General features: G+C 38.9%; 2 protein-coding genes across 6 annotated transcripts in view; both read left to right on the top strand.

The window, feature by feature from the left end:
• Positions 1-12,029, top strand: part of LOC115586852 (alpha-1,3-mannosyl-glycoprotein 4-beta-N-acetylglucosaminyltransferase C-like) — a 56,984-nt gene extending 44,955 nt beyond the window's left edge. For all 5 annotated transcript variants that reach the window (XM_030426257.1, XM_030426259.1, XM_030426256.1 and 2 more), the window contains exons 3-5: positions 9,854-9,996; positions 10,089-10,236; positions 10,621-12,029. In XM_030426257.1, the coding sequence (XP_030282117.1) occupies positions 9,854-9,996; positions 10,089-10,236; positions 10,621-11,786 (1,457 nt within the window). In that variant the 3' untranslated portion in view covers positions 11,787-12,029. The remainder of the gene's footprint in view (positions 1-9,853; positions 9,997-10,088; positions 10,237-10,620) is intronic.
• A 4,635-nt stretch (positions 12,030-16,664) lies between these two features.
• On the top strand, positions 16,665-24,053 carry rnf141 (ring finger protein 141). The gene is made up of 6 exons (XM_030426753.1): positions 16,665-16,795; positions 17,814-18,011; positions 19,540-19,648; positions 20,134-20,315; positions 21,447-21,554; positions 21,651-24,053. The coding sequence occupies exons 2-6, from the start codon at positions 17,875-17,877 to the stop codon at positions 21,799-21,801; spliced, it is 687 nt and encodes a 228-aa protein (XP_030282613.1). The 5' UTR covers positions 16,665-16,795; positions 17,814-17,874; the 3' UTR covers positions 21,802-24,053.
• The last annotated feature ends 1,613 nt before the right edge of the window (positions 24,054-25,666 follow it).

Genomic DNA, 25,666 nt, shown 5'->3' with positions numbered 1-25,666 from the left:
GTCTTGTTCCCCGATTCGCTAGGCTATGAGATTACAAAAACGTGATAGTCCAGTTTCAGTGATGGTCCCCAGGCAACATTAACTGTGATGTTCCAGGAACAACAACATCATAACAGTGATATCAGGTTACTTAAAGGTGCACTCTGTAGTTTTGAGGAAGAAATCTTAATCAGAAAAGAAAGATCTTCATTGACCTATTTTTTTATGCCTAAACAAACTAAATAAACAAACTCTTTGTTTCCGTGACTGAATAAACAAACTATATATGAACAAGTATTTTAAGTAAACCATGATGGTTTACTGACCTTAACCAAGTGTTAATTTATTAATTTATTTGTGCAGAAACCAGCATAAGCACATTGTTGTGACGAGAGAAAAATAAAAAACCTACCAAAGTTTCAACATAAAGAAAATGTTCAGTTTTAGTTTATCTATGGTTTAGCAGAAATCTACCTGGCTAACAAGTGTTCAAGCGATTGGGTTGGTTTATTCAGTTTTATCTTGGGTCCTCCTTGAGTAATGACATGCACTCATATATAGGAAAGGAAATCAAAACCATGAATGTATAAGGCAGATCTGTATACAGCGTCAGAGGCAGAGCCGTGTTCATCCTTCTGTAACTGTGTTGAATTGGCCTGAATGCCTGGCACTCTTGAATACTTGATCACAATGACTACCACCTCTCTCTATGTGTGACAACAGTGTAGAACTGACTCCACTGAAAATAAAGACGCAAGGTTACAGAGGGGATGTATCCTTGAAAGGTGTTAATATTTTTCATGGTCATTTCTGCAAAATTAGATATATCTTAAAAGCATCATTCAGATGAAATGGCTGAAAAGCATTGAAATGCCATACAAACGTTGTAATGTGCAACACACACACGCACACGCACACACACACACACACACACAAAGACACCCCTGCTCAGCAGAGTCCATGTGGGTTTGTACACTGCTTGGATGTCAACAGGCAAATGAACAATGGTGTTTACCAAATGGCTTTGTTGTTGAACACACACAGGCTTATTAAAATGGCATCTCATTAGAGGCCCTGAGTAGCCATTTTCTAAGAGATTAATTGCATTTTTGAAAGCATTTTCTCTTCATTATTATTCTGCGTTGCATATGGATTTGCTGTGACCATAACAGCCCTACATATTCATATTACAGGAAGCTTAGAAACGGTTGGGAAACGAGCCAAAGGCGGAGCTGTGTTTGTGGGCAGACCGTTCCTGAATTTCAAACACAAGCTTTTCTGCTCTGTATGTAAAAAGAGGCTCAGTGTGTTTTCTACTAAATTAATGAAACGTCCAACAGTATATCTCCCACTGCCCATTCACACTGCTGGCCTGATTTGCCTTTTGTATAAACTCTGACTATGCAGACGTTGAGGTACAAAGTTTTTTCTTGAAACATTTCTTCAGAAAGCATCAAATCATCATATGAACTTTGTATGAACATTTATGTGAAAAGTGTTACACCAATCAAGTGCTGTTTTGCACATCTCTTAATAAGATTCAATTCAATACTGTATAAAATACAACCCTTAACCGTAAATGCCAACATGAGCATGCTGAGCCTTTTCAGTTCAATTCAAAGGGGCTTAATTGACATGGAAAGTATGAGAACAATTTCGCCAAACATGCTAAAAAGAATAAACAGCTATGCTACGACAGGCCCCCACACACTGGTGTCTGATATACTCTTTAGCAAATGTAATTCGATTCATAAGCTAACTTACCAAATTCGGTTTTCATCACAGATCTGCACGTAGTTTGTCCAAGTGGTGTTGCAGTAGCTGTCCAAGATGGCGGACAATTACATCGTTAGGTGACGCTCCATGGTTCAAAAAGGCTTGACTCATTTTACTGTCATAACTGGAGCAATTTGCTTCGATAGAAGATAGCTGATTGTTAAACCGGAAATCAGCAAGCTCAGGTCAGGTTAAGTCTCTGGTGTGAATGCTATATGGGCCACACAACACGGGAGATTTGAGTATTTTCTTACCCAAGAGCCACTGAGCAGCTTTCATAGGTATGAATGGGCCTCCAACACTATGTCCAGATCTAACTTCTTTGGCCTGTGCATGCACTCATCACATAGAGTAGTGATGATTTTGTTTGCCCTGTTCACCAGCTCAGTTTAGTTGTAATATGTAGTTTGAGCTAAACAAAACACACAGGTGAGGCTGATGGAGGTGTCATTCATCCTGAGAGCAGCGTCTGTCCCAAATTTCATGGCAATATATCCAAAAGATGTTCCACCAAATAAGTTAAAACCTTTTTAAGGTGAGTAAGTTTAGTAAGTCAGTATAGATTCATCTTTTGGGCACCAGCGATGTTTTCACTCTGTAGTTTTTCAGATAACTAGTATGAAACACAGTGCAAGACCATCTGCCCTCCCTAGAGCCATAGTCATTAAGAATGTCTAAAGTGCTTTTAAAAATGTCGCTCTTCAAAACTAATTAAAACTAACTAGAGACCACTTGAACAGCATTACTTTACCACATTTGTATTAAATTATTCACCATATAAAAAAATCTGGACAGCTTAGAAAAATTATTATTTTACTTATTATGTTTTTCCTTTTCATTTTTGGACTTTGTACTTCAGTCAGCCACACGGATAAAACACTGAAATGCATAAAAAATGAGCCATGAAGAACTCAGCAAAACATCTGACTGCAAACCAACTGAACTGAAAAAAATGACCCAGATACGAATTTCAATAAAAAGTCAAAAGTCAACTGAACTGCAAGGCTCTTATTCAGTAAAGCCCAACTTCATTTGCCCTGAGCAAGTTTGAAGCGTTTCCTCTTCACTGTCACTTTTCACTGTTTCCCCGCAGCTGTGCGACAGTGTACACAGTATATGCTCTAATAGCCTGTGGATCATGTTTATCTGCTGGCTGTGACAGTCAGCTTCACAGCAGACAAGAAAAAAAGAGAGATTTTTTGTTGTGTTTTTGTGTTTTGTTCACCATCTTCGAGCATGATGGGAAAAAAAGAGAAGAAACCTGGTAAAGAACAGAGATCACGCTCGTCAAAGATATTATTATCTTAAAAGGATAGAAGCCGTAGATCTTATTCAAGGACATTATTTGACATGTAAATGAGTGTGCTGTAATATTTAATATTATTTAGCAGATAGATGTCTTGGGACAACCCATTGGTCTCATCAAAGCCACCAGACTCCATTGACAAAAGCAGTAATTTTACCTTGCAGATCATCTTGAAACACTAGAATAAAACTCACCAAAACCATCCTGGTTTATCTTTCCACTGTTCCAACAAGGACCAACTCCACTTTGGTTGAAATAATTAAGTTATACTTGAATATTATGACTCCACACGCTGTTTATCCCCGCTGTACATTGGTAATGCATTCAGCTTGGTAAGGAGCTATTTCTTTGACCTGCTGACTGCTTGAAGGAAAAGTCTAATTCCTAACTCATCAGATAACGATGCTCTGGGTTTCACAATTAATCAAAAACGCACACTTTGGGATGGTGGCTGACTTGTCCCACCATCCCAAAGCATCAGTTTTTGACGAGTTGGGAGACCCAGCGCTTGACAAGTTGGGAATAAGACTCAAAAATCACCTTTAATCATTAGCTTGCCAGCAACCCTGGTACAACGCTATGTACCTAAAACATCAAGTAAAACATCAAACTAAAATGACAGTTTGATGCTTTCAATTGAATGTGAAAGCCATCAGTTGAATGCTGCTCACTGCCATCTCGCTTTTACAATGTTGTGTGGGAGGTCACACAGCAGACACGTCCTTGATAGAATAGAATATTTATATAATGATAGTATGAATATGTAATCGGTAAAAAAACAATACTGTCAGCCAGGTGTATCAGTCAGGCTCTTTGTTTTCCATGTACTAAAATACATTTATCTACTGCTGCTTTAGTCCCAGAAAATATTTTCATATTATCATCATCAGTGTTATAAAATAATCAGACCACTGTAATCAATAATCCCAGTTGCCTACAAATTGCAGCAACACATTACTTGTGATTAAAGGAGGCTTTAGCCCGAAGCAGACATAATTCTCTCCCTGTGAAGTGTGGCACCGCGTGAGGAGCAGGCCTGCAGTACATGTAAATTGCATCTGGAGTGTATTTACCTTTCAGGTCAAAGACGGAACATGAAAGGCTTTCACAGTCCCAGTGGTGGCGACTGTAATGAGGATGGGCTCTCCTCAGCAGTCAGTGCTTTGACCCACATTAGCTCTCTGCCCGAGGCCCGCTGAGGCAGGATGGAGATGGAGAATAATAGCTGGATATAGTGTCTAAGACGCGCATTGTATATTAAATTATATTCATCGAGTTCCACAAGACTGTGTGAACTTCATAAACTAGAGGGGATTTTTTAAAAAAAAGCCATTAAAAGCCCTTGGCAGAGATTCCCCAGCACATCTCACGACTCTGAAAAAGAACTGAAAGCATCTTACCGCGGAGGCATTATCATATTTTTGTTCAAGTTGCAGTGGACTTTGAACTCTCAAGAAATCTAAAGGAACATCACTCAAAATGGATGAGTTCAGTTCCCCTTCAAACTTCTGCTTTTATTCATACAGGGTGATACACTGAGACAGGAGCTTTCAGTTCAACAGTGTCTATACAGAATTAAAAGAAAAAACAGCTGCGAAGCGTTTAGAAATGTGATTAAAGTGTGAAAAAAAGGAATACAAATTCAATTCATATGAGCTCATAAAAGCACAAATAAAGAGACACATTTGTCTTAAATGATAAACGAAACATCTGGTAATATTCTGTATTTTTCTCATTGTCATTAATCCCATGAAAAAACACAAAATCAGTGAATTGATCCCATGATTGATTGATTGATACTCTCACCTGCACTATTTATGCGTCCTACATACCAGTACACCATCTATATATCTGTCCTGAGATTATATTTACATTTACACTTCTGTTGACACTGTACCTTTCATAGATTTATTAGCATCACTCGTTCTTACACCTGCCTTGTATATTTACACTTCCAGCCTACCTGCAAATTGCCGACTGTAACTGCTGCACATGCTTTATACGTATATGTTAGTTTTAAGAACTGTATGGTTCTCAGCTTATTCCTTTAAATAAATATGAAAAAACCCCAATATAGCTGTCATGAGCAGGATAACAAATTACAACTATTGAGACCAAGACTATTTTTTTGGCGAACATGTTTATTTCTGCTTTGTATTTTAAGATGGGGTCCTAGGCTGGAGATGTACCTGCTTTCAACAAAACATTTGCATAAGCACATCCTGTGTCCGTTTTGAAGTGCGCACATCCTCAGAAATTGATGCTATGCAAGATTCAGTACGTACATGAACAATGGGGGCAGTGTAGTGATCTTATAGGGATATGACGAGTAATAACATCATCACATGACACACAGCTTACATTGTGAGAGAAGCCACTGTAACACAGTTACAGAAAACATTTTGTGCAATAAGCAAACTACAGACCACTTTTTTATTTGAATTTGGTTTTCCACTAGAATACAAACTAGATTGTGGGTACTGTACATCAGTTTAGATCGAGTTGGCGCTGATAAAAAGAAAAAAAAAAAAGTTTTGGTGCATACTCACCATACTCAAGTATTTAAAGCCATTCTCTTGTACTCAGATTGACCTCTTCCTTCTTCACAGAGCAAAATCAACACATGGTCAACCAGAAGTAAATTCATTGACTCGCTGAATTCTTCTGAGTTTATTGAGTCAAAGATGTGAGCCAGCTGTCAGATAGATACATCACTGTGGAGTCTCATGACACTTTGTCTCGGCAGCAACAAGTCTCCCATCCATCTTTTTTATGTCTTAATTTATCCAGGGAAGGTTTTTGCTGAGAGAGCAGATCATCTTCCAGCATTCTGTACAGTTACACACATTCCCACCTGGGAGCCTCCCAGTACAACCACCGTAGTCTCCCTACTGGTGGAGAATTCTTCTATTACTTACGCAAATGGGGATTAAGGCGCTGTGCCGAAGGACACCTTGATGGAAGTTCTTGTATTTATGCATTACTCATTCAATTTCCACAATCAGACTTTCACAGTGTCTAGTTATTGACTCTGAAAGCCTTCAGCCACAAGCTTGTCTCTTTTCACTTTCAGTGAGGTTTCAGCACGTCAATTTTCAAAATTACTGTTAAAATCTGAATTTTTTAGCTGTCAGTCTTCATTTAAGAATGTCTTTAATACGCACTGACAGGGATGTTGGAATAAATCCATGAATCACAGCAGCAAAAGACATTTCTAACACGTCTGATGTTGTTTCAGTCTCTTCTGCATCTTGTTGCTCTCACATCAAGACAACTTTCCTCGATGTGAGGTTTATATCTTAATGGATTGAAAATGTCGATATTGGATTACCCTGTAATACCCTGGATTACGTCTAAGGCCTTTAAAGAGGCACTCCATGAATATAACACATGGAGATCAGTTTACTCATCACGAGAAGTACTACTCATCTTGTGAGAAGAGTTATAAATCTCCTTTGTGGCTCTGAAGGAGTTACTGAAGACTCCCAGTGTCCAGACCTAGATACGCTAACTGTACATTTTATCACAGAGAACAGCAGAACACAAGTTGTTGATAGCAGTGATTAGATTTTCCTGTGTTTAGTTTTAAGTGCTTTTATAGAGGTGAGTAAAGCAGAAAACGACTACTGTGCTGTTTCATCATGAGGGTATCTAACCAAACATGATTGGTAAGACAAGTTGTCAGGCTGTGGGCGTTATCCATCCAGAGACATTTGCGTGAAGTGGAATATTTCTCAGATTTCCCTAAATCCACTGCTGGGTGACTTTTGATTCTTTTGGCTGTGGTGTGTAGGTAAATAAGCGTTAGCAGGACATCTCTAGGGACATCGGCGTCCCTCGCCGTGTCCAACACTCTGGTCCAAACTGAACAACTTTTGGTTGCATTGCTATTCATTTCTCTAACTTTCCATCTAGCACCATGATCAGGTGAACATTTTAAGCTTTCCAATACTGAAGTTAAACATAGTGAAGGGAACTTTGAACTAGCTGATGCTTCTACGTGACCAACATAAGCAAACTTTTAAAACCATAAACTACGGGTCAGGTATGGTTGGTGAGGGACTGGGCGAGAGTTGCAAGAAACATCAGGTTTCTGTGACGTGGAAGGAGAAAAAAATCCGAAACCTTTTCAGCTGTAGCCTTAATGTGCAATTTAAGTAAGTAATAGCCCCTAATTTAGTCAATGAATGACTGCAGTACTCTAGTATCGTAGGACAGTTTAACCTGTACCTATAAACATAATTTTTCCTCGGGCTATTGTTGAAGCTTGTATGAATCACAATTCATCTCGACTTTAGATACTTGAGTTTTCTTCAAGAAGATTTACCTGTAATCCAGGAGAGCTGGGCTCTTACCAATACTAAGTACTGCTGTAATTTCCCATTTTTCTGTGGAATTTACATTTTTAAAACAAAAGATTAGTGAACGGGACAAATCTCCTCTCATTTTCTGTTCTGGAGAGAGTCGTTAATGTGCACTAGTGAAGATAAAACACTCCAGTGGGACGCATAACATTTTTTTTATGCTGAAACCCATTGGTATTCCCCTCTACCTGTTATTATTTTACTGGCTCTAATCTAAAATGACTTCAGTCATAGAAATGAGCTCGCTGGGCAACCGTGCTGATAATTTGCAGAGGTAAAAGAAAAAAACAAAACCCAGAATTTGGCAGGGCAGCTTTGTAAACAAAAGCAAACAGAACCAACAAACTGTGCTTATTTATTCATAGACGTACCTTCATTTCCATATAAATGTATGTGACCTATGGGAGACTTGTTTGTTGTGTAGATTTAGTCAGAGAGGCAAACAAAAATCTAATTTCTTAGCAGTATTTGCACTCGCAGAGAAAGCATGTGGCCATTATTTCGCCTTGTTAGGTATTCTTGCATCTTCTCAATATCTGATTTTGCAGGCTGCTATCTCGCATAATGGGCCGCGTGTGTGTGTGCGTGTGTGTGGAGGAGAGGCTTTTTGTGAGGACTTTCATAATATTGACTCACAGCTGTCATTGTGTTCCCACTTACTCTTGCCGCTGCATCTCTCAGGTGCCACTGTGCAGCTCTTTTGTAACAGAAAAGCAAAATGTCTCACTTCTCAGGCAGACGGGAGATTCTTTTTTCTGCTAAATGGAACTCGAGCAATGAATAACACAATGACTAATGAGTTGCTTATTGAGCGGTCGGGTCCAGCGGCAGACGCACGGGCCTCTGACGAAATTGTGACCGTCGCCAGGGAGTTCACGGCGTCTCAAACCGAAGGCTGTGTTTTCATGTTACGCAACATCAGAATTAGGGAGGGCGTCACGGGATCGATGCTTTTTAAGATGTGGTGCCAAATAGGACGGATAGTGACCAGGGTTATTCTTTTTACTTTAAAGACTGTCTGCACTATGAGTAAACATCCAGGGGGCTGGAGGCATTTGTTTTCTATCCAGAGATGTCGCTGGTGTTTACCGAGTTTTGAAACATCATCCGGCTCGTTTGACTGCTGCACACAAACTGAACAGATGACTGACGTTTCCCCTCGGGAGCAGTTAGATTAACGGCCGAGATGATCCATTATTAGATCCATTTTGCATAATCCGATAATAAACCTTGAAATCAGCCTTCTGTATCTCTGTGTCAGTGCTGTTGGTCACATCTGTCCTTCTGAGCACCTCATCATAACCCAATTAAAGATGAATATCCGTCAGTCTTGCTTTGTGATTGATACTTCAGGGCTGTGAGTGGTGAGTACTATAATAAAAGCCACACTAGTATCAGTATTTCGATATCAACAATGGATAATGCGAGTGCGTAATGTGAAAGGAATGACTCATAGTGACAAACCATCGTTGAAGTATCTTTTGACACCGCAGCTTCTCTCAGCCCTGCGGGGCGTTTTGGCATCTTTTAGCTCATTGTTTTTGTTTTACGGACCACAGCTTTGTGTCGGTCCGCTCGATCAGCCCTGTTTCCAGCACAAAAAAAAAAGCTCTGATACACCCACTGAATGCAGCCTGTCCGTACGTCACACAACAGACAGGCAAAGATAGCCGACGGCTGGTAGAGGCCTCACTATTTGTTTTTTTACCATTCAACTGTAAACGATTTCAATGCATGGTCCTCGAAGGGTCTCAGTGTATCTCAATATCGTGTCCTGAAGTCTTACAGAAAATTATTTATTATTTATTCAGTTAAACATTTGCCTCTAAAATGCCAGAAAATAGAGAAAATTTCCCAGAGCCCCTGAGCCAGGATGACATTTTGGATGTTCTGGTGGAAAACTGGTTAAGGCGTACACTGCACCACAAAGTCCTCAGTTCAATTCCAGCTTTGAACCTTTTGTTGCATGTTGAACCTGCTTTCTCACCCCAAACCAGCCAAAACCCAGAGTATTCAGCTGCATCAATATAAAAAACAAGTTGCAAATTCTTCTCCGAGATACTAGAAAGTACTGAATTTTTATAGCGGTTCGACGTTATAAAATTACATAAATAATAAGTTTGTTATCAAATTTGTTGTTATTTGTTCTCCTAATTAACTAAATGATTCATTAGCAGTACTATGGTACTTTCATCGCTTCTTTTACCACTCTCTGTTTCAGTAAAATATCAGTTCTTCTCTGATTAATGAGTCAATCCTGAGTCATGATTTAGGATTAAATCAGGTGATGAGCTCTTTGTCATTCCAAGCCTTCACCTCATCCTTGATATTCATGTCATTACCCAAATGTCTACAAAGAATAAATTGACTGATTTATTTATTCACATTTTAATGACCAAGTTTCTGTTTTATCTTTGACGTCCTGCAGCGAGAGACATGATCCTGAGGCTAATGTGGAAGTCCGTGGACAAGATGAGGTGTTTCAGGAAACGATCCATGTTCCCCTTCCTCGGCTTCCTCATCACCTTCCTGCTCTTTTTCAACCTCTATATGGATGATGGATATGTGCTGGTACGTTTGCTCACCTGCAAGAGGCAAAACAACAATTACTGATCGTAGCATTTTGCTTTTACTCAGTGTTCTTTTTTTTGTGATTTTTTTAGGAGGCTGAAAAAAGACAGCTGGGAGAGACTCTGATGCATCCTGCAAACTCTGAAAGATACGTCCACACATTCAGAGATCTGTCTAATTTCTCCGGGACTATTAACGTGACGTACCGCTACCTTGCAGGAATTCCTTTGCCACGTAAAAGTAAGTATGTATACCAAGGTGATAGAACTTTTGCGAAACTTATTCAATCACACAACAGCAAGAAATATTTTAAAGGACACATAATGTGCTCATTTTCAGGTTCATAATTTTATTTTGGGTTCCTACTAGAATAGCTTTATAAGCTGTAAGCAGCCACTAGGCATGAACTATGCAAATGTGTGACATGGTCACGTAGCGTGATGTCACAAAGTTACATAATTAAATGCAAGTGTTCACGAAAGTAGTGTTTTCTTTGGGAGAGAGGAGATTCTGTTGGTATGGAATTTTTTAACTTTCAAGATGCATACAAAACAATCGATACTGTAGGTCTCATTTTAAGATATTGTTTCATCACGAAGTGACTGAAGTGATTTCTGTTCACAGAGTATCTCACCATTGGTTTGTCATCTGTCAAGAGGAAAAAGGGGAATTACCTCCTGGAGACGATCAAATCCATCTTTGATCAGTCCAGTTACGAGGAACTCAAAGAGATTGTGGTTGTGGTCCACCTTGCAGACTTTGATCTGGTCTGGTGTGAGAACCTGGTGCAGGAGATCACCAGGAAGTTTGCTCACCACATCATAGCCGGACGTCTCCTTGTGATCCACACTCCAGAGGAGTACTATCCATCTCTGGATGGGTTGAAACGGAACTATAACGACCCGGAGGATCGGGTCCGTTTCCGCTCTAAGCAGAATGTGGACTACGCTTTCCTCCTAAACTTCTGCACAAACCTCTCTCACTTCTACATGATGTTAGAGGACGATGTGCGCTGCTCCAGGAACTTCCTGACGGCGCTGAAGAAGGTGATCACCTCCAGAGAAGGTTCCTACTGGGTGATGTTGGAGTTCTCCAAGCTGGGCTACATTGGGAAGCTTTACCACTCCAAAGACCTGCCGCGTCTGGCTCATTTCCTCCTCATGTTCTACCAGGAAATGCCCTGCGACTGGCTCCTCATCCATTTCAGGGGCCTGCTGGCCCAGAAAGACGTGATCCGCTTCAAGCCCTCGCTGTTCCAGCACATGGGCTACTACTCTTCTTACAAAGGAGCGGAGAACAAGCTGAAGGACGACGACTTTGAGGAAGACTCCATAGACATTCCTGACAACCCTCCTGCCAGCCTTTACACCAACATTAACGTCTTTGAGAACTACGACGCCACAAAGGCTTACAGCAGTATCGTTGATGAATATTTCTGGGGGAAGCCTCCGTGCACCGGAGATTTCTTTGTCATTATCTTTAATAAATCAGCTAAAATCAGCAGAATTAAAATAGTGACGGGCACAGAGGACAGACAAAATGACATTCTTCATCATGGAGCACTGGAAGTAGGCCAGAAGTCTGTGGACACTAAGCAGGGGAGGCAGTGTTCATCCTACATCACGTTAGGAGAGTTTAAAGGTGGCAGCATTGAAGTTACCAACGTGGACCACAAGATCGGCTTCGACATCGAGTGCGTAAGAATAGTCGTCACTGCCAATCAGAAAGAGTGGGTCATTATAAGGACTATCAGTTTATGGACCACGCAGCCTGTCAGTCAGAGTTTTTAAGTCATCATCTGTGCGTGTAATATTACATTTGGATGCAGTTTCTATGAGTTCATTTTGGACTACTCCTGAGAAATGTGTGTTTCTGGGATTCAAAGCAATCCATATTTTCTTGGGTTGTTCAGAGATCTGCTGTTTGTTTTCAGTGTGATGTATTAAAATGACTTATCTGTACGGTATGAAGCCTTTATACTTATTCTTGTTTTCCTAAAGTGAAAATCTGTATATAAAACTGTTGAAACTCCACTATTATCCTGTTTTCTTTTGTCAGAGCACGTAAGGGCCAATTTTTACAGAATCCACGCTTCAAAATGTTCTTCAGTTTCTTTAGTTCAGACAATATTTTTAATGCCTGGTCACAGACGTCTAAAACAGCTGCCAACTAAAGCTGAAATAATAATTGATTTGTGACCCAATCACCAGAATGAATGTTAGCTTTAGTTAGTGCTTTTCTGCAAAATAAGTTAAAATGAGTTCAAACCAAACATCTCTTTATGTTGTGATACTACATTTATTTTGGTTGAAATTTCTGTTTCTCTCTAGTCACAGCGCTGTGCTTATGATCTGGTTAGTTTAAGGCACAAAAACCACCTGGTTAGGGTTAGAAAAACATCATAGTTTGCCTTTAAATATCTGTCTTGGTTGTCACGATCACGGATGGAGTTGATCCGACTTCACGTGAAAAATAACCGGTTTTGATCACACAGAAATGGCTGGAAATAACTGCAGGTGTCCTTTGAAATATCCAGCGGTGTGACTCAAACTGCAGTGGGCTGTTTGACAGCCTCGTCGGTTCTTGTTTGATCATCTTCACCTCCTGATGTATAAGTCAGCTAAAGTGCTTTATGTGAACGTGATTTGCCACAAATACTACAAATGTCACCCTATACGTATCTGTAGTTTGAAGAAACATTAACTGCTAACATTATATACTGGGCTAGTGATTAGTCAATCAAAGTCAATCAAAGTCAATCAAAGTCAATCAAAGATTGATTAGTCAATCAAAGATTGACTAATCAATCAAAATTAGTAGCAAACTCCTGATTATCGATCCATCCTTTCAGTCATTTTTCAAGCAACAATGTAAACCATTTGCTGGTCCGGGCTTCTTAAATGCGAGGATTTTTTATGTTTCATACACCGTGCTATTAATTGATTAATCGTAAGAGTAATTGTCAGATTAATCTATAATGAAAACTATAATTACTGCCTTGTGAACCAATCAGGCTATGAATAATGACCATAAAAGCAGAACATTATGATGTCACAGTGAGGTTGACCTTTGACCCTGTTGGATATAAAATGTCATCACTTCATCATTTTATCCTATTAGACATTTGTGTTAAAATTCATTGCAATTATTATATGAATTGTTGCATAATGGCCAAAAATGTGTTTTGTGAGGGCACAGTGACCTTGACCTTTGACCTTTGAACACCAATATCTAATCAGATCATCCTTCAGTTGAAGTGGAAGTTTGTCCCAAATTTGAAGAAATAAAATAATTGCTAGTTGCAGCCCTACTGCCCCCAAAATGTTGTAAAATAGAATAACAAACAGAGAAGAAACAGTAATTCAGTCTCACTATCAGGGTGACAATTACAGGAAGTCATTCAACCAGAATCAATCCATTAACAGTTGCCTTTCGTGAAGTATTTCTAAGTGTGAAAGTGAATGACGATGGGTTCAGTGCTGCACCAAAGAGCTGTTTCCTGCATTTCAAGTCGAATAAGATCTGAAAAGAATAATGAAAGGAAAAAAGTTTTAATGCTTCATTAGATGTCTTGATGTGATATTCTGTCAGGAGTTGTGAGTCGCTGAGGTACAGCTAGGAGAAGAGCAAGCCTGAGGACCTGATGATTATATAAAAGTGTGAAAATGTGCAAAAAGAAATCATTTAATGCACTTAAATAATCATGAATTTCTTAAATCAAATGAAAGAAAATCAACCAATTTGTAAAGTAACTTGTTTATCCGTCAAACGCAATAATCTACTGATTTTATATCTTGATTCCTCATTCCATGAGTTTTGCAATAAAATGTGAAGGGAACACATGGAGTTCGCAGCTTGGCCCGTCATCAAGCAGCAGAATATATGTATGCAATTAAGTGTTAAGTTGTTTATATGCAGAATTATCACAAACCATCCATGTCTCTGACTTCAGCTTCTTGCTGAATCTGTTTGGTGTCCTCTGCTGCCATCTCCTGGTATGTCACAAAGAAATAACAAAAAGAGACTGCTTATCAGCTTTTGAGCCAAAAGAACTGTGAGAATGTGATTTAATGCTCAAGATCTCGGTTTTACAGTTTGACAAACCCTCGATCAGAAAAACGAATGAAACCATTCACTCAGCTGTTTAGGAGAAGCTGCAACACTGTTTTGCTGTAAAGCTCCAGAAATGTTTTGCTGACTACAAAAGTTCACCAAACTTCCCATTGACATGAAATTAAGTAGATAATGTTTGAATTTACATTTTGGGATGACAACACACAGTGACATTTACTGTACTTCAGTAGCCATCTGGCTTTTGAGCAAAGTCAGTTTAATTGATATAGTTTATAATCACAAATCTGCATCGAAGGGTTTAATGAACAGCCTCTTAGACCCCTTGATCAGGAGACCAACCTCAGATGAAACCTATGACAAAAATAAAAAGGGAAGAAACCTGGGAAAGAGCACCAGAGGATAGAGTCTTCTTCTCTGATGAGCAGACACACCACAGATGTGTATGCAGAGTAAACAGAAATAACGAGAAACAAATCGACAATATTTTGTCACTAATTAAAATGAATCTGTGAAAGATTGTGTCCTACTCCTCTGGTCTCAGAGAGTTACAGGTGTCGTTTGTGCTGCAGTCTCTTCTCTGCGTGAGTCCCCTTCAGGTATTTTGGTTGCCAGTTTCAGACAGATGGTCTGGCTGCAGATCCAGCCAGCCCAAAATGAGTTTTTGGGTGAAAAATAGACTTCCTGCCAGACAACCAAGTTCACTCAACTTCTCTAACTCTGTTACAGTGACATTTCATTTGGATGCATCAGACGTTAATTTGTTTTTTATCCTCATATCAACACCCTGAGCCTTATTTTTGGGGGCCATTTTCTTGGATTTTTCTTCACATTTCAGAGCTTCTTTCTCTTTCCCTCCTTCTCAGTCTTACTGTATATTTTATCCTCCTTATTTGTGTCCCCATGTGGCCTGTTCTGCTCTCCTACCCTCCAGTCATATCCAATTTCTCACCTGCTATTTCTCTCCTCATTATATTCTTTACCTTCTCCTGTTTTTGCTTATTTTTAACCACCTGAAGCCCCCTCAATCCCCAGCAGCCATATGTAATCTGAATCGGTCTCCTATTATCTTCCCCCGGCAAAAGATATTAAACTCAATGCCAACCAACCATCACAAAACCATCATATTTGAGAGACAATCATTTTTGCTCTTATTGTTTTATGGTAAAGGCAGTGACCTAAATAGTAACTACTAATATGATTCTGTTATTGGTTCATAGAGTAGATGGCTGGATAATTGAACGCACTTGAAAAGAAAAATTCTATCAGTTTTTATTTCAAAGACTAAGGTCATAGTGACTGAGTACCAAAACATTGTAATGACTTGAGATAAACTTGCAGTGTTGACTGGTTGATTGTCATAACAATGAAACAGACTGTACTCGACTTTTGGTGCTCATATAAAGAGAAATTATACTTTATTTGGCAAATGTCATCTAATTATAAATGAAAATATAAGTTATGTCCATCCTATAATGTTCTCATTTCAAACAACCTTAATTCATTTGGCCTCTCTGGTATGACTGTTGTTTCAGAATTTAGGATTAAGATCTTTGATAGCAAAAATAATGTAACCTACAACATTTAGGAACTTAAACAAAAGAGTACCTATGAGAATACAAAATACAGCTCCAGGAAGTGACAAAATACAATAAGTTGAAAAATATTTGAAGTTTAAATGTATGATAAATAAAAAAGGGACTTAGTTAAAAAAAAAAGTACTGCAGAGACTTGGTACTCAGTTAGATGGTAAAATTCTGGTTCTTCAGACAATCTTGACCTATTTTAATGGTATACTTTGTACAAAACATGTCCATAAATTTCACTTACGTGAAAGAAATAAACCTAATACAGTAATAATCAAATATCCTCTATTACTCATAGACTTGGGGAGTAACTGATGTGACAGGATTATGTAAATAACTGTAACTGTATTCCAGAAAATAACATATAATTAGAAGACAGATACATTAAGTAAAAAAAAGTGGATTAACTAACAGGATTACAATTTCAAAACAAAGAATGTTATATTACATGTGCACACATGACAACCCTTCCCAAGTCTCACACTTCACCTTGGTCTTGAGTGAAACCAAATACACAAATGTGTTACTGAGATTAGATAAAAGTCATCTTATTGATATTCTTTTTTCTGGTCTTTTTTGTTTATGTTTGGTATTGAGGTAATCAAAATAAAAGGAAAGTGATCGAGATAGGTGTCATACTTGGATTACATAACTAACTGCCTTTTAACAGGCAATTAGTAACTGTTTCAGAATGTGTTTTTAAAGTAACGCTCCCAATCGTACTTATTAGTTGGAAGATCTAAGCAACCAAATCTTGTATGCTGTAACCAAAATCACCTAAATATTTAGGCCTCTTTAAATCCTTACAAAATTTCAGCAAATTCCTCCACACTAGGTAGAGTGCCATTTTTTAATCTTAAACTTCCTTTATTACTGATTCATAAAAAATACACAGTCTGCAACAGGAGGAATACAATAAGTAATAACAAACAACATGGAAAAAAGGATCGTTTGTCTCATAGAAAAATAAAACCTATTTACTGTAAATGAGCACATGACACACCAGAAACTGTAAAGTGAAAATATGCGACTCGCTTTGACGTCATCAACCGGCGACCGTGATGTGTCAATACAAACAACTGTCCAGCGAAGCTTGTGGTGAAGTTTGGACCCCAACTCCTGCCTCCCAATTTGAGTGACTGGTAAGAAAATAAGCTTCCTTCTCTCACGCCACAATAAAGGATCAAATTTACCTGTGGTATGTTTCGAACGGTTTTGTCTTTCTCAACCGTGGCTAGTTGAATGGGAATGTGAATTCATGCTGCTCCTCGTTAGCAAACTGCTGTCAAGAAGTGACGCTGTTGCTAAGATTAACGTTAGCGAATCGTGTTTGAATTTAGGTTCATTGGTGACTTAGACCTAACCTGGTGGTGTCTTAAACGAAGCACCGAAGTGTTTTCAAAACTAGAACGGTGCTGCCATTTGTGACGCTGACAGATAAAACATCTAGCATCCGCACTGTTAGCTTCAGTTATTACATAACGCTAATTTAGCTCATTCTGTTGAGGAGCAATCCTGTGTGTGCGTGAAGATTTTGGTGCATAGCTGCGTTTTTTCTTTCTAAAATATGATGCCTCAATGGTCCGCTGCAACAGGAAGTATTAGTTTAGTCAACGTTAGCAAATGTGACCGGATGTGTGTTTTTAGACGCTAGATAACTTTCACTTTCGCTGGGTTATCTCAGTTGAGATGATATACGTATCTTAGTCTGATGCTGGCTGTAAGAGGTTTTGCAAGAACCCTAGGGCTCCATCTGGGACTTGACTTTGGGTTTCACAGTGGCATTTTAGCCCAGTGGTTCAAAGTGGCTTCAAAGTGTGGTGGCAGCTGCACAAAATCCGAACATAATTAAATACAACATATAAAACATGATATCCAAAAATCACAATAAAACAGAACACCAGCTACTCAAACACAGTAGCCTCTAGAAAAACAACATGCCTCCTTCACCACATTCTTACTGATGCCCTGAAGATTTTCAGTGTGTCTAAAGATAGACTGATTATTGGCCTGGCCGAGACAGCGTCTAGGCTAAACCACAGCTGAGGGAGCAGTCAGGTTTATGATACTATCTTCTGGCTTTGATCCGTACCTTTCAGCTGTCACATTTAAACAAAAACATTTTTAAAGAGAGACTTGTAACTGTTTATTTCCCACCAGGCTCTGCAGAACTGAATGAGCCTTCTGCCACTGCTGTTTTGTAAGTGCTGCTGCTGTCAGGATGGGCCAGCAGCTCTCAGGTCAGGCGGTGGTGAACCATCTGCCTGAGAAGCTGGTGAAACACGCCGGACTGGTGCGCGACAGCGGCTACCTTACCTACGAAGAGTTCCTGGCAAGAGTGGCTGAACTTAACGATGTGTAAGTCAAAGTCTGTTCATGACAGATACTGTAGCTGTTCAAGAACAAATTACTCTCCATCAATAGATTTTCATTTGTGCAAACATGCCGCTGTTTTTCCAGTTGCTTTAATGTAGTGTAGGGGCAATAGAATTAACCAGTTTGCCCTGGAACAAAACAGATTGAACCAACTGGCTCTGAGGAATGTTCACTTATGTTACTTACCAAAGAATTCTTGAATGCGATGGACATACCGATTCATTAGCCAACATTCGACTTTTTGACTGCTACCAGCAAATTGGCAAGATGACAGTCAGTGGTTGATGCTTATCTGTTGTGTCACATCCTATTTTTGCTGCCCCATTCGTGAGCTACTGGTTGACTGGGACTAGAATCGTCCAGTTTTCAGCACAACTGGCCATGATCAGCTGGTCAGTATTAGATATCCAATTCTATGCCAGCCATATATACACACATGCCACATGATAAGGATCCACTGTCCGTACCAAAGCAGCAAACTTTTTATTCTGCTCACCTTTCACTGTAAGAGCTGTTGATATACCAGTATACACTGTAAATGCTTGTAAGAGGGAGCTAAAACTCAAAAGATATTTCAGCAACAGGTTAGTAAAATAGCTTACAGTATTCATTTTGATTAATTTTTACATAGTTAATGTTTTATTACAAACATACACTAGGGGTTTCCATTAAAAAAGGTCACAAATATGTTTGTGTATGCTGTTAGTTTTTGTTCTTATACAGAAAGAAAATTGGAATCAACAGGTCAGGCTTTTAATATATCTGAAATCTGAGTCGGCCAAGAAAATTGCAATCAGTGCATCTCTAGCTATCAGCCAAATTGTTATTTATAGCGTTGGTAGCGGCCCAGGATTTCACAATCTCTGCATCCCTACTGAATTCTATGTATTTTTAACTGATTTGGCTTCCAGTGTAGACTTCTAATTGAGACCTCTGCACAGCTCGCAGTATTCAGTACTATTTCCACCATGTAAGATTTGGCCCATTTCACTCCCCAGGCATTAGGCCTAGCCTCTGCCAATTTAATTCTAGCTCATTAGCTGTCAGAGACTGTAACTGAGAAGCAGGATGACATGGTTAAAGTATTCCTAGTTGTGACAAAAGACATTTGGAATAACATCATAAAGTGAAACAGTATGAGTGTAGAAGCCTTATCTATGTACAAATGCAGCTGTCATTTGAATAAGTTGAGCAATAATTTATGCAGCTTAATGTAAGTGGTTATGCACTGTATGTTTACATTTCCTATTATCCAATGTCAAATCAATGCAGCTATTTGATTGTACATCACAGTAAAGTATCCTGATTAATAAACAGCACCTAAAATGCAGAGTGCGCACTAAAAACAACAAACGGCAGTTTTGGTCATCATTCGACATAGATACTTTGTGTGTGTTTGCATGTGTAGCCTTGTTCATATGCTATACTGTATACTGCTTTAGTACACGGCAGTAAAAACGATGCAGAATGCTTAACAGAGTCTCTTTCTCTTCTGCTGGATCCCTCACAGTACGGCCAAGCTAGCTGCTGGGCAGCAGAAGCACCTGCTGTTTGAGGTGCAGCCAGGATCCGACGCCTCAGCTTTGTGGAAGGTGGCTGTCAGAATCCTCTGTACCAAGGTGAGACTAACTTTTGCACACTCATCACATGCCAAGAAGAGCATCTGCCCACAGCTTTAATTTAGTGTTAGAGTGTGAGAGTGACAGAAAGATAAATGCAGATGGAGAAAATGAGCCTGTATCTCGTGTTTATGTGCAAAGGGAAAATGTGGAAAGGGTTATTATGGGGTACATTTGGTTCTCTTTATTATGGTTACACTAGTTTATCCCTTTGGAGATCTCACTGGATGTAGACTGTTGGTATAAAGTATGTCATTGGGCACCTATTCCCCCTTTCCTTCTGCTGTTTGTGTGTACTGTTTTCTCCAGTACACTCCATCTCCATTGCAACATGAAAATCATCCAATTTAAAGATTCAGACACCTGTGCTAAAAAACACTCACTTCTTAAACCCAACTATTTTCAAACTGTGTAGGATTGTGACTGAACGTGACACAGATTGCCATACCAGTTTAAGTCATGTGGTTGCCTTTGCTTCCTCGCAGATCAACAAAGAGAACGGCATGGTGGAAGCATCACGCATCATGAACCTGTACCAGTTCATCCAGCTGTACCGTGACATCACCAGCCAGGCTGCCGGGGTTCTCGCTGCAGAGGGCGCCACCGAGGGCCCGTCTGCCCCGCTCCCCTCCACTGACTCCTGCCAGGCCAGCATGTGGATGGGCAGGTAGGTGAACATTACATATAATGTATCGCATAAAAGACCCTTCGTGTATATATTATACTTCAGCCCTTGTCTTTCACACGACTGTACTTAAACACTACTGCTGTCTCCTGAAAGGTAAAAAAGGAGAAATGTCATGAGCATCCATATAGGATACAAAATGAATTTATTAGTTAAAATGTAAGTTTTTAAACAGTTGCATACAAGATTGAATAAATAACAAGACATAAAAATAAATACTATTTGTGATTGAGTGTGAAGGATGAGTTAAGCAGTCTTACAGCCTGAGAAGAGAAGCTGCTCTGTAGTCTGATGGTAAGCAGTGGACACTATATATCGCTTGCCAGACAGCAGCAGCGTGAACAAATGGAGCTGGACAAGTATTTTTTGAGGATTGTTATTCATTAGATTACCCTTTGTAGTTTGAAATAGGTTGCTCATAGTGGTGAAAATATATCTCTTAGCCTCTTAGCTTTAACTAATTTTATCCAGGTTGTTTACAGCAGCAACTGACGAACTGCTCAGCACAAAACAGCAGATAAAGTTTACGTCTGGCGGGAGAACTTAGTGGAGTATTAAGCATCTACTCTTTGAGATGTGGACGGATGGAGCTGGGAATCAAACTGCTGACTTGATTGAATATAGGACTCATAATCATTCTCCATATAAATTATGATAATGTTGCTGGTTGTCTTCTGCAGTCTTGACAGTGAAACACATTTTCCATTACAAATATGGATGATAATATGTATGTCACTCTCACTGCTAGTTTTCATTCCTGCTCACCACCTGTGTCTGTACTAGAGAATAAGTTGTTGAATATCTCACAGGCTGTGTAAGTGATGGATTTTGCATCTTATTTTGCAGTGGAATGACTTTTTATCCCCCTGCATGAATGTTCATCCATAAGAGAAGCTGAGGGGATTATTTTAAGATTTTCATGCATCTATATGACGGAATGATATTTTTCTCATGCAGATCTTTTTATTACAAGCGATCAAGACTCTTCCGAAATCAGGCATTTCAATCAAAACACGATTTTTCTTTTTTTTCCCCCTTCTTTTAAATCTGTGCTTTTTTTCCTTAGGAAAAGAAGTAAAACCTTATCCGTTCTCTGTTTGTGTGTCGGTGCAGAGTGAAGCAGCTGACTGACGAGGAGGAGTGTTGTATCTGCATGGACGGAAAGTCTGACCTCATTCTGCCCTGTGCACACAGCTTCTGTCAGAAATGCATTGATAAATGGTGAGATGATGGCTCACAAGCTTGAATAATCCAGTAATTCTTTTGTCACCGAAAAAGTGATTGATGATCATCACACGCTCCCTTCTGTTTCCGCAGGAGTGGGCAGAGCCGAAACTGTCCGATATGCCGCCTGCAGGTGACTGCTGCCAATGAATCGTGGGTACTGTCTGATATCCCCACAGAGGACGACATAGCTGGCTACATCCTCAACTTGGCTGACGAGGCGGGCCACCCACACAGGCCTTAACACACTGCACACTGAGCCAATTAGACGGCAAGGGAATTCGACCCGTACCAAGTCGACTTTACATGTTGCAACACAAAATGTCACTTTCACTGAGGAGGAGATTTTTTCTTTATTCCTACAAAGCTCACACTGCAGCAGAAACCAGCAGGGTGTCCTGCTCCTTAGGGTCTTAGTGATAGGGTTGAAAAAAGAAGCCTTGTTTCTGTCAAGTCCCAAAAAATTCCCAGGATGCTCTTTGTAACCCAAGTGTTGTAAATGTGGTGCTTTATGGGAACTGTGTGTGATTATACCTTCAGTATATGTATTATGTTCTAACTAATTATAATATATTGATTTAACACACAGAATAACCAGAAGTACAGTGATTTTCAGGCCAGTTTATCAACATGGGAGAAGAGGATCCAAGTTAAAGTTGCCTTTTATATTAATATGACCGGGACTGAGCAGAGACAGACGAGGCGAGCTGAGGTCAACAATCATATCCAGAGAAGGTTGTTGAATATATCTCATATATTCATAATCATACACATTAAAATTAAGTTTGACATTTTGGGATTTTAGATTATTTGCTTTCTGGGGGAGAGTTGGATAAAAACATCAATACTGCTTCTACATCTGTTCGTGAACTCTAAGACAACAACCACCATCTGGTTAGCTTAATTTAGCACAAAGATCCGGAACAGGGGGGAAACGGCTTGTGGTGCTCTGTCCTAGTGTTCCAAAAAATCAACCTGCCAGCGCCCTTTTGAAGTTCACTAATTAATGTTATATGTTTATTTGTATGTATTGGATCTGCTATGGTCCAGACAAATGAGATGTAACATGTCAATCCGTGAGCTCTAAAGGTACTTTTAGACAGGCTAGCCGATTCCCTCTGCTTCTACTGTAAGCTTGGGTCCCAAAATGTCGACTTCTGCTTTAAGTGCGCAGAGTTTCTGGTCAAACTTTAAAAGCAAATTTATTTTCCATATGTAAAGCTGTTCTGTAGACTGTGCAATGTAACCCTGCATGTTAATATCCCACATGACATGCCTTATAAGCTGTGTTATGTGAACCTTTTTAAGTACTGATGTTGATGCAGCTCAGAACCTGACATAGAGGCTGATCGTCTTTTGGGTGTAGAGGCAGGACTAAATAGTTTTATATAATTTTATTGACATGGCTTCATGCGGTGTCTTCTTCACTGTTGGAAGTAACCACTATTTGTAATCTATGCTGTTCTCATCTTTTTACTTATAGATATTTTTTTAGTTCACCATAATTTTACGAGGTTATTTTAATCTGATAGCTGTGTAAGTACTGTAGTTTACACTCCAAAAACAGCCGGTCATGTCTTTGCTTTGTTTTGTTTTGTCATGCCTATTACTACAAATAACTGAGTTATTTAGATAGGCAGCTTTTCGAATACAAATTAACTCTTGTAGATTGTACGATTTAGTTTATTTAGTTTGTTTTTAGTATTTCTAGTCAGGTTTCCAGATCACATGAATCACAGGCAGCACTTTTAAGTTAAAGATGATGTGGTTGTGATTTATGAGGTCCAGATCCTTACTGAAGTATTTCAGAAAATGTGAAAATGCATTGATTTTAGCCTGTTAAATTTCTAATTTACTGAAATCTATTGCATTATTTGAAGTTTCAACGATATGGAATGCTAATATAGCGGGGGGGGTGGGGGTGGTTGGGGGATGGGGTGTTGTGGCTTTGAGCAAGTTAATCAGTTTTGTGTTGGATCACAGAATAGTTTTTTCCAAATTTGCAACAGTGACTCCACAGTTATGTAAGCCTTATTTCCTGAATAGACATTTGATTTAGGTTCAATTTTTATAGCATAAACATGTGAATTTTTAATTTGACCAAAGGTAATTTTTGGTTTTTGATGCTGAAGAATTGCACTTTGAAACTTCACTGTAGCTTTCTTGGTGTTTGTCCACAACCACTTCCGTGGTAGAACATATTATTTGAGGCTGCAGTCCTCTGGCTGCAGCAGTAGGAAACTGTCATCACTAACTTTGAACTAAAGATTAAATTCTGAATTCAAAATGTATATATTATATTTAATATGTAAAGAAAATGAGGAAAATGTTCAATTTGGTTTCAAGGCCACTTCTCATGGTATATTACTATAAAAGCATCTGATCCTACATATGCACATTGTAAGTTAATGTACTGAATGGAAGGAGGTGTAATAAAAGATAATTGACCCTTAATGTATTATCCTTAATAAAGAGATACTCACTTTTTGCACTTTATGTCTTTGTCTTATGTTGGATTGATTTCCAAATGTCTCTCACATTTTATTTTCATACATCATTTGAGCCCAGTACCTTATTTCTGCATTTCAATACATTCATACTGACTTGACCCCTTTCTGAATGTTATGATTAAAATATCTCACTAAGAAATAACAATTAAATAAATATAGCACACGTAGTTTGATTCCTAATGTGTAACTCCATTTAATGTTTTCAAATGTTTTTTTATTGGCTTCCATTTCTGACCCAGCGGGTGCTAGGCAACAGAACAAATTATTTGTTTACACTGGATGAAGAAGACAGCATTTCATATTGAACTTAGACTTGCCTTTATGTTTTTAAACTGAATTTTCATCTTTTCATCTTTCATACTGCTCGTAGTCTATTTATGTGTTTTTAAATCCTCCCTTGTAATGTCCTTTTTCTACCGTCCTTTACTGATTTTATTTATCTTCAATCTATTTATTGTCCTGTGTTCTTTTTACTGCCCATAATTTTGTTTTAATTTGTTCTTAATTCCTGTGATGTGATGTCGTCTTCCTATTGCCTTTTAATAATTCTATTTATTTTTACTTTTGCATTACTTTTTTTCTTTCTCTTTCTTTTTCCGTGATAATGCCGGTTTTATCACTTTTTTTCCTTTTACCTATAATGACTAATGTTGACTTTGTGCTTTTAAATTTTTGTTTGAGTTTGGCTTGACTGTTAAGTGTTTATCCTGTGATATTGTCTTCCTGAGCTTCCTGCTTTTGCTTTATTATCAAAACTCTGTTTTTAAATTATATATATGTATATTCTATATAATATATACATATATTATAAATTATATATGTATAGTATATGTAATATATATGCACTTTGTAAACTCTGTTTTTAAATCCTAAATGTGTATATATATATATAGATATATATATATATCTATATATATATATAGTTAAAGTTGTAATCTGTAAAAAATGTTTGTTATATTTGCTAAAATTGTCATTATGCTCTGACAGTAGAATAAGTTACAGGTCAGCTGTGTAAAAATCCACTGTCTGTGGCTCCACCCAGCTGCTCTAATTTGATTTGTAAGAATCCACTGCTCCCTGCTCAACACAACCAATCAGAGCCAAGGGGAGTGTCTGAGAAGTGTCAATCATTCCAGTGTATGTACTGCTGGCAGCCCCCCTCCCTCAAACTGGGAATACTGGGCAGTGCCCCTTCCCCTGCACAGGCGCAGTGCCTGCTCTTACCTGGTCAGATACATTCAAGCCTAAACTGTAAACAATGAGGGGGAATCAACAGAGCCGAAAAATGCCCCGCCATTTCCCACCTCAAAGAAAAGAAATAAGACTGACGAAGAAAAGTAGTGTAAAAAGAATGAATTGGACTGAGCCAGAAGGAAAACTAGGATAAATATCGCAGCGTCATTTCAGAGGTGGAGGGAGCTGCTTTTCTGCTGGACAAGTAAGGACTCCTGCCTGATATATATTTCATTCTATGTTTCAACCACAAGGCTGAGGTGGCGGTGGTTAAGTATACTCACAATAGCACATATGGCCTTACAATGTTGCAGTCGAACTACATAGCTTGTTGCTAAATCTAGCCTGTTAGCTTGTACGCTAATT

Source organism: Sparus aurata, chromosome 8 (assembly GCF_900880675.1).
Source record: "Sparus aurata chromosome 8, fSpaAur1.1, whole genome shotgun sequence".
Classification (NCBI taxonomy): Eukaryota; Metazoa; Chordata; class Actinopteri; order Spariformes; family Sparidae; genus Sparus; species Sparus aurata.
The sequence above is the reverse complement of the archived record's forward strand: the minus strand, read 5'-3'. Positions and strand labels throughout refer to the sequence as shown.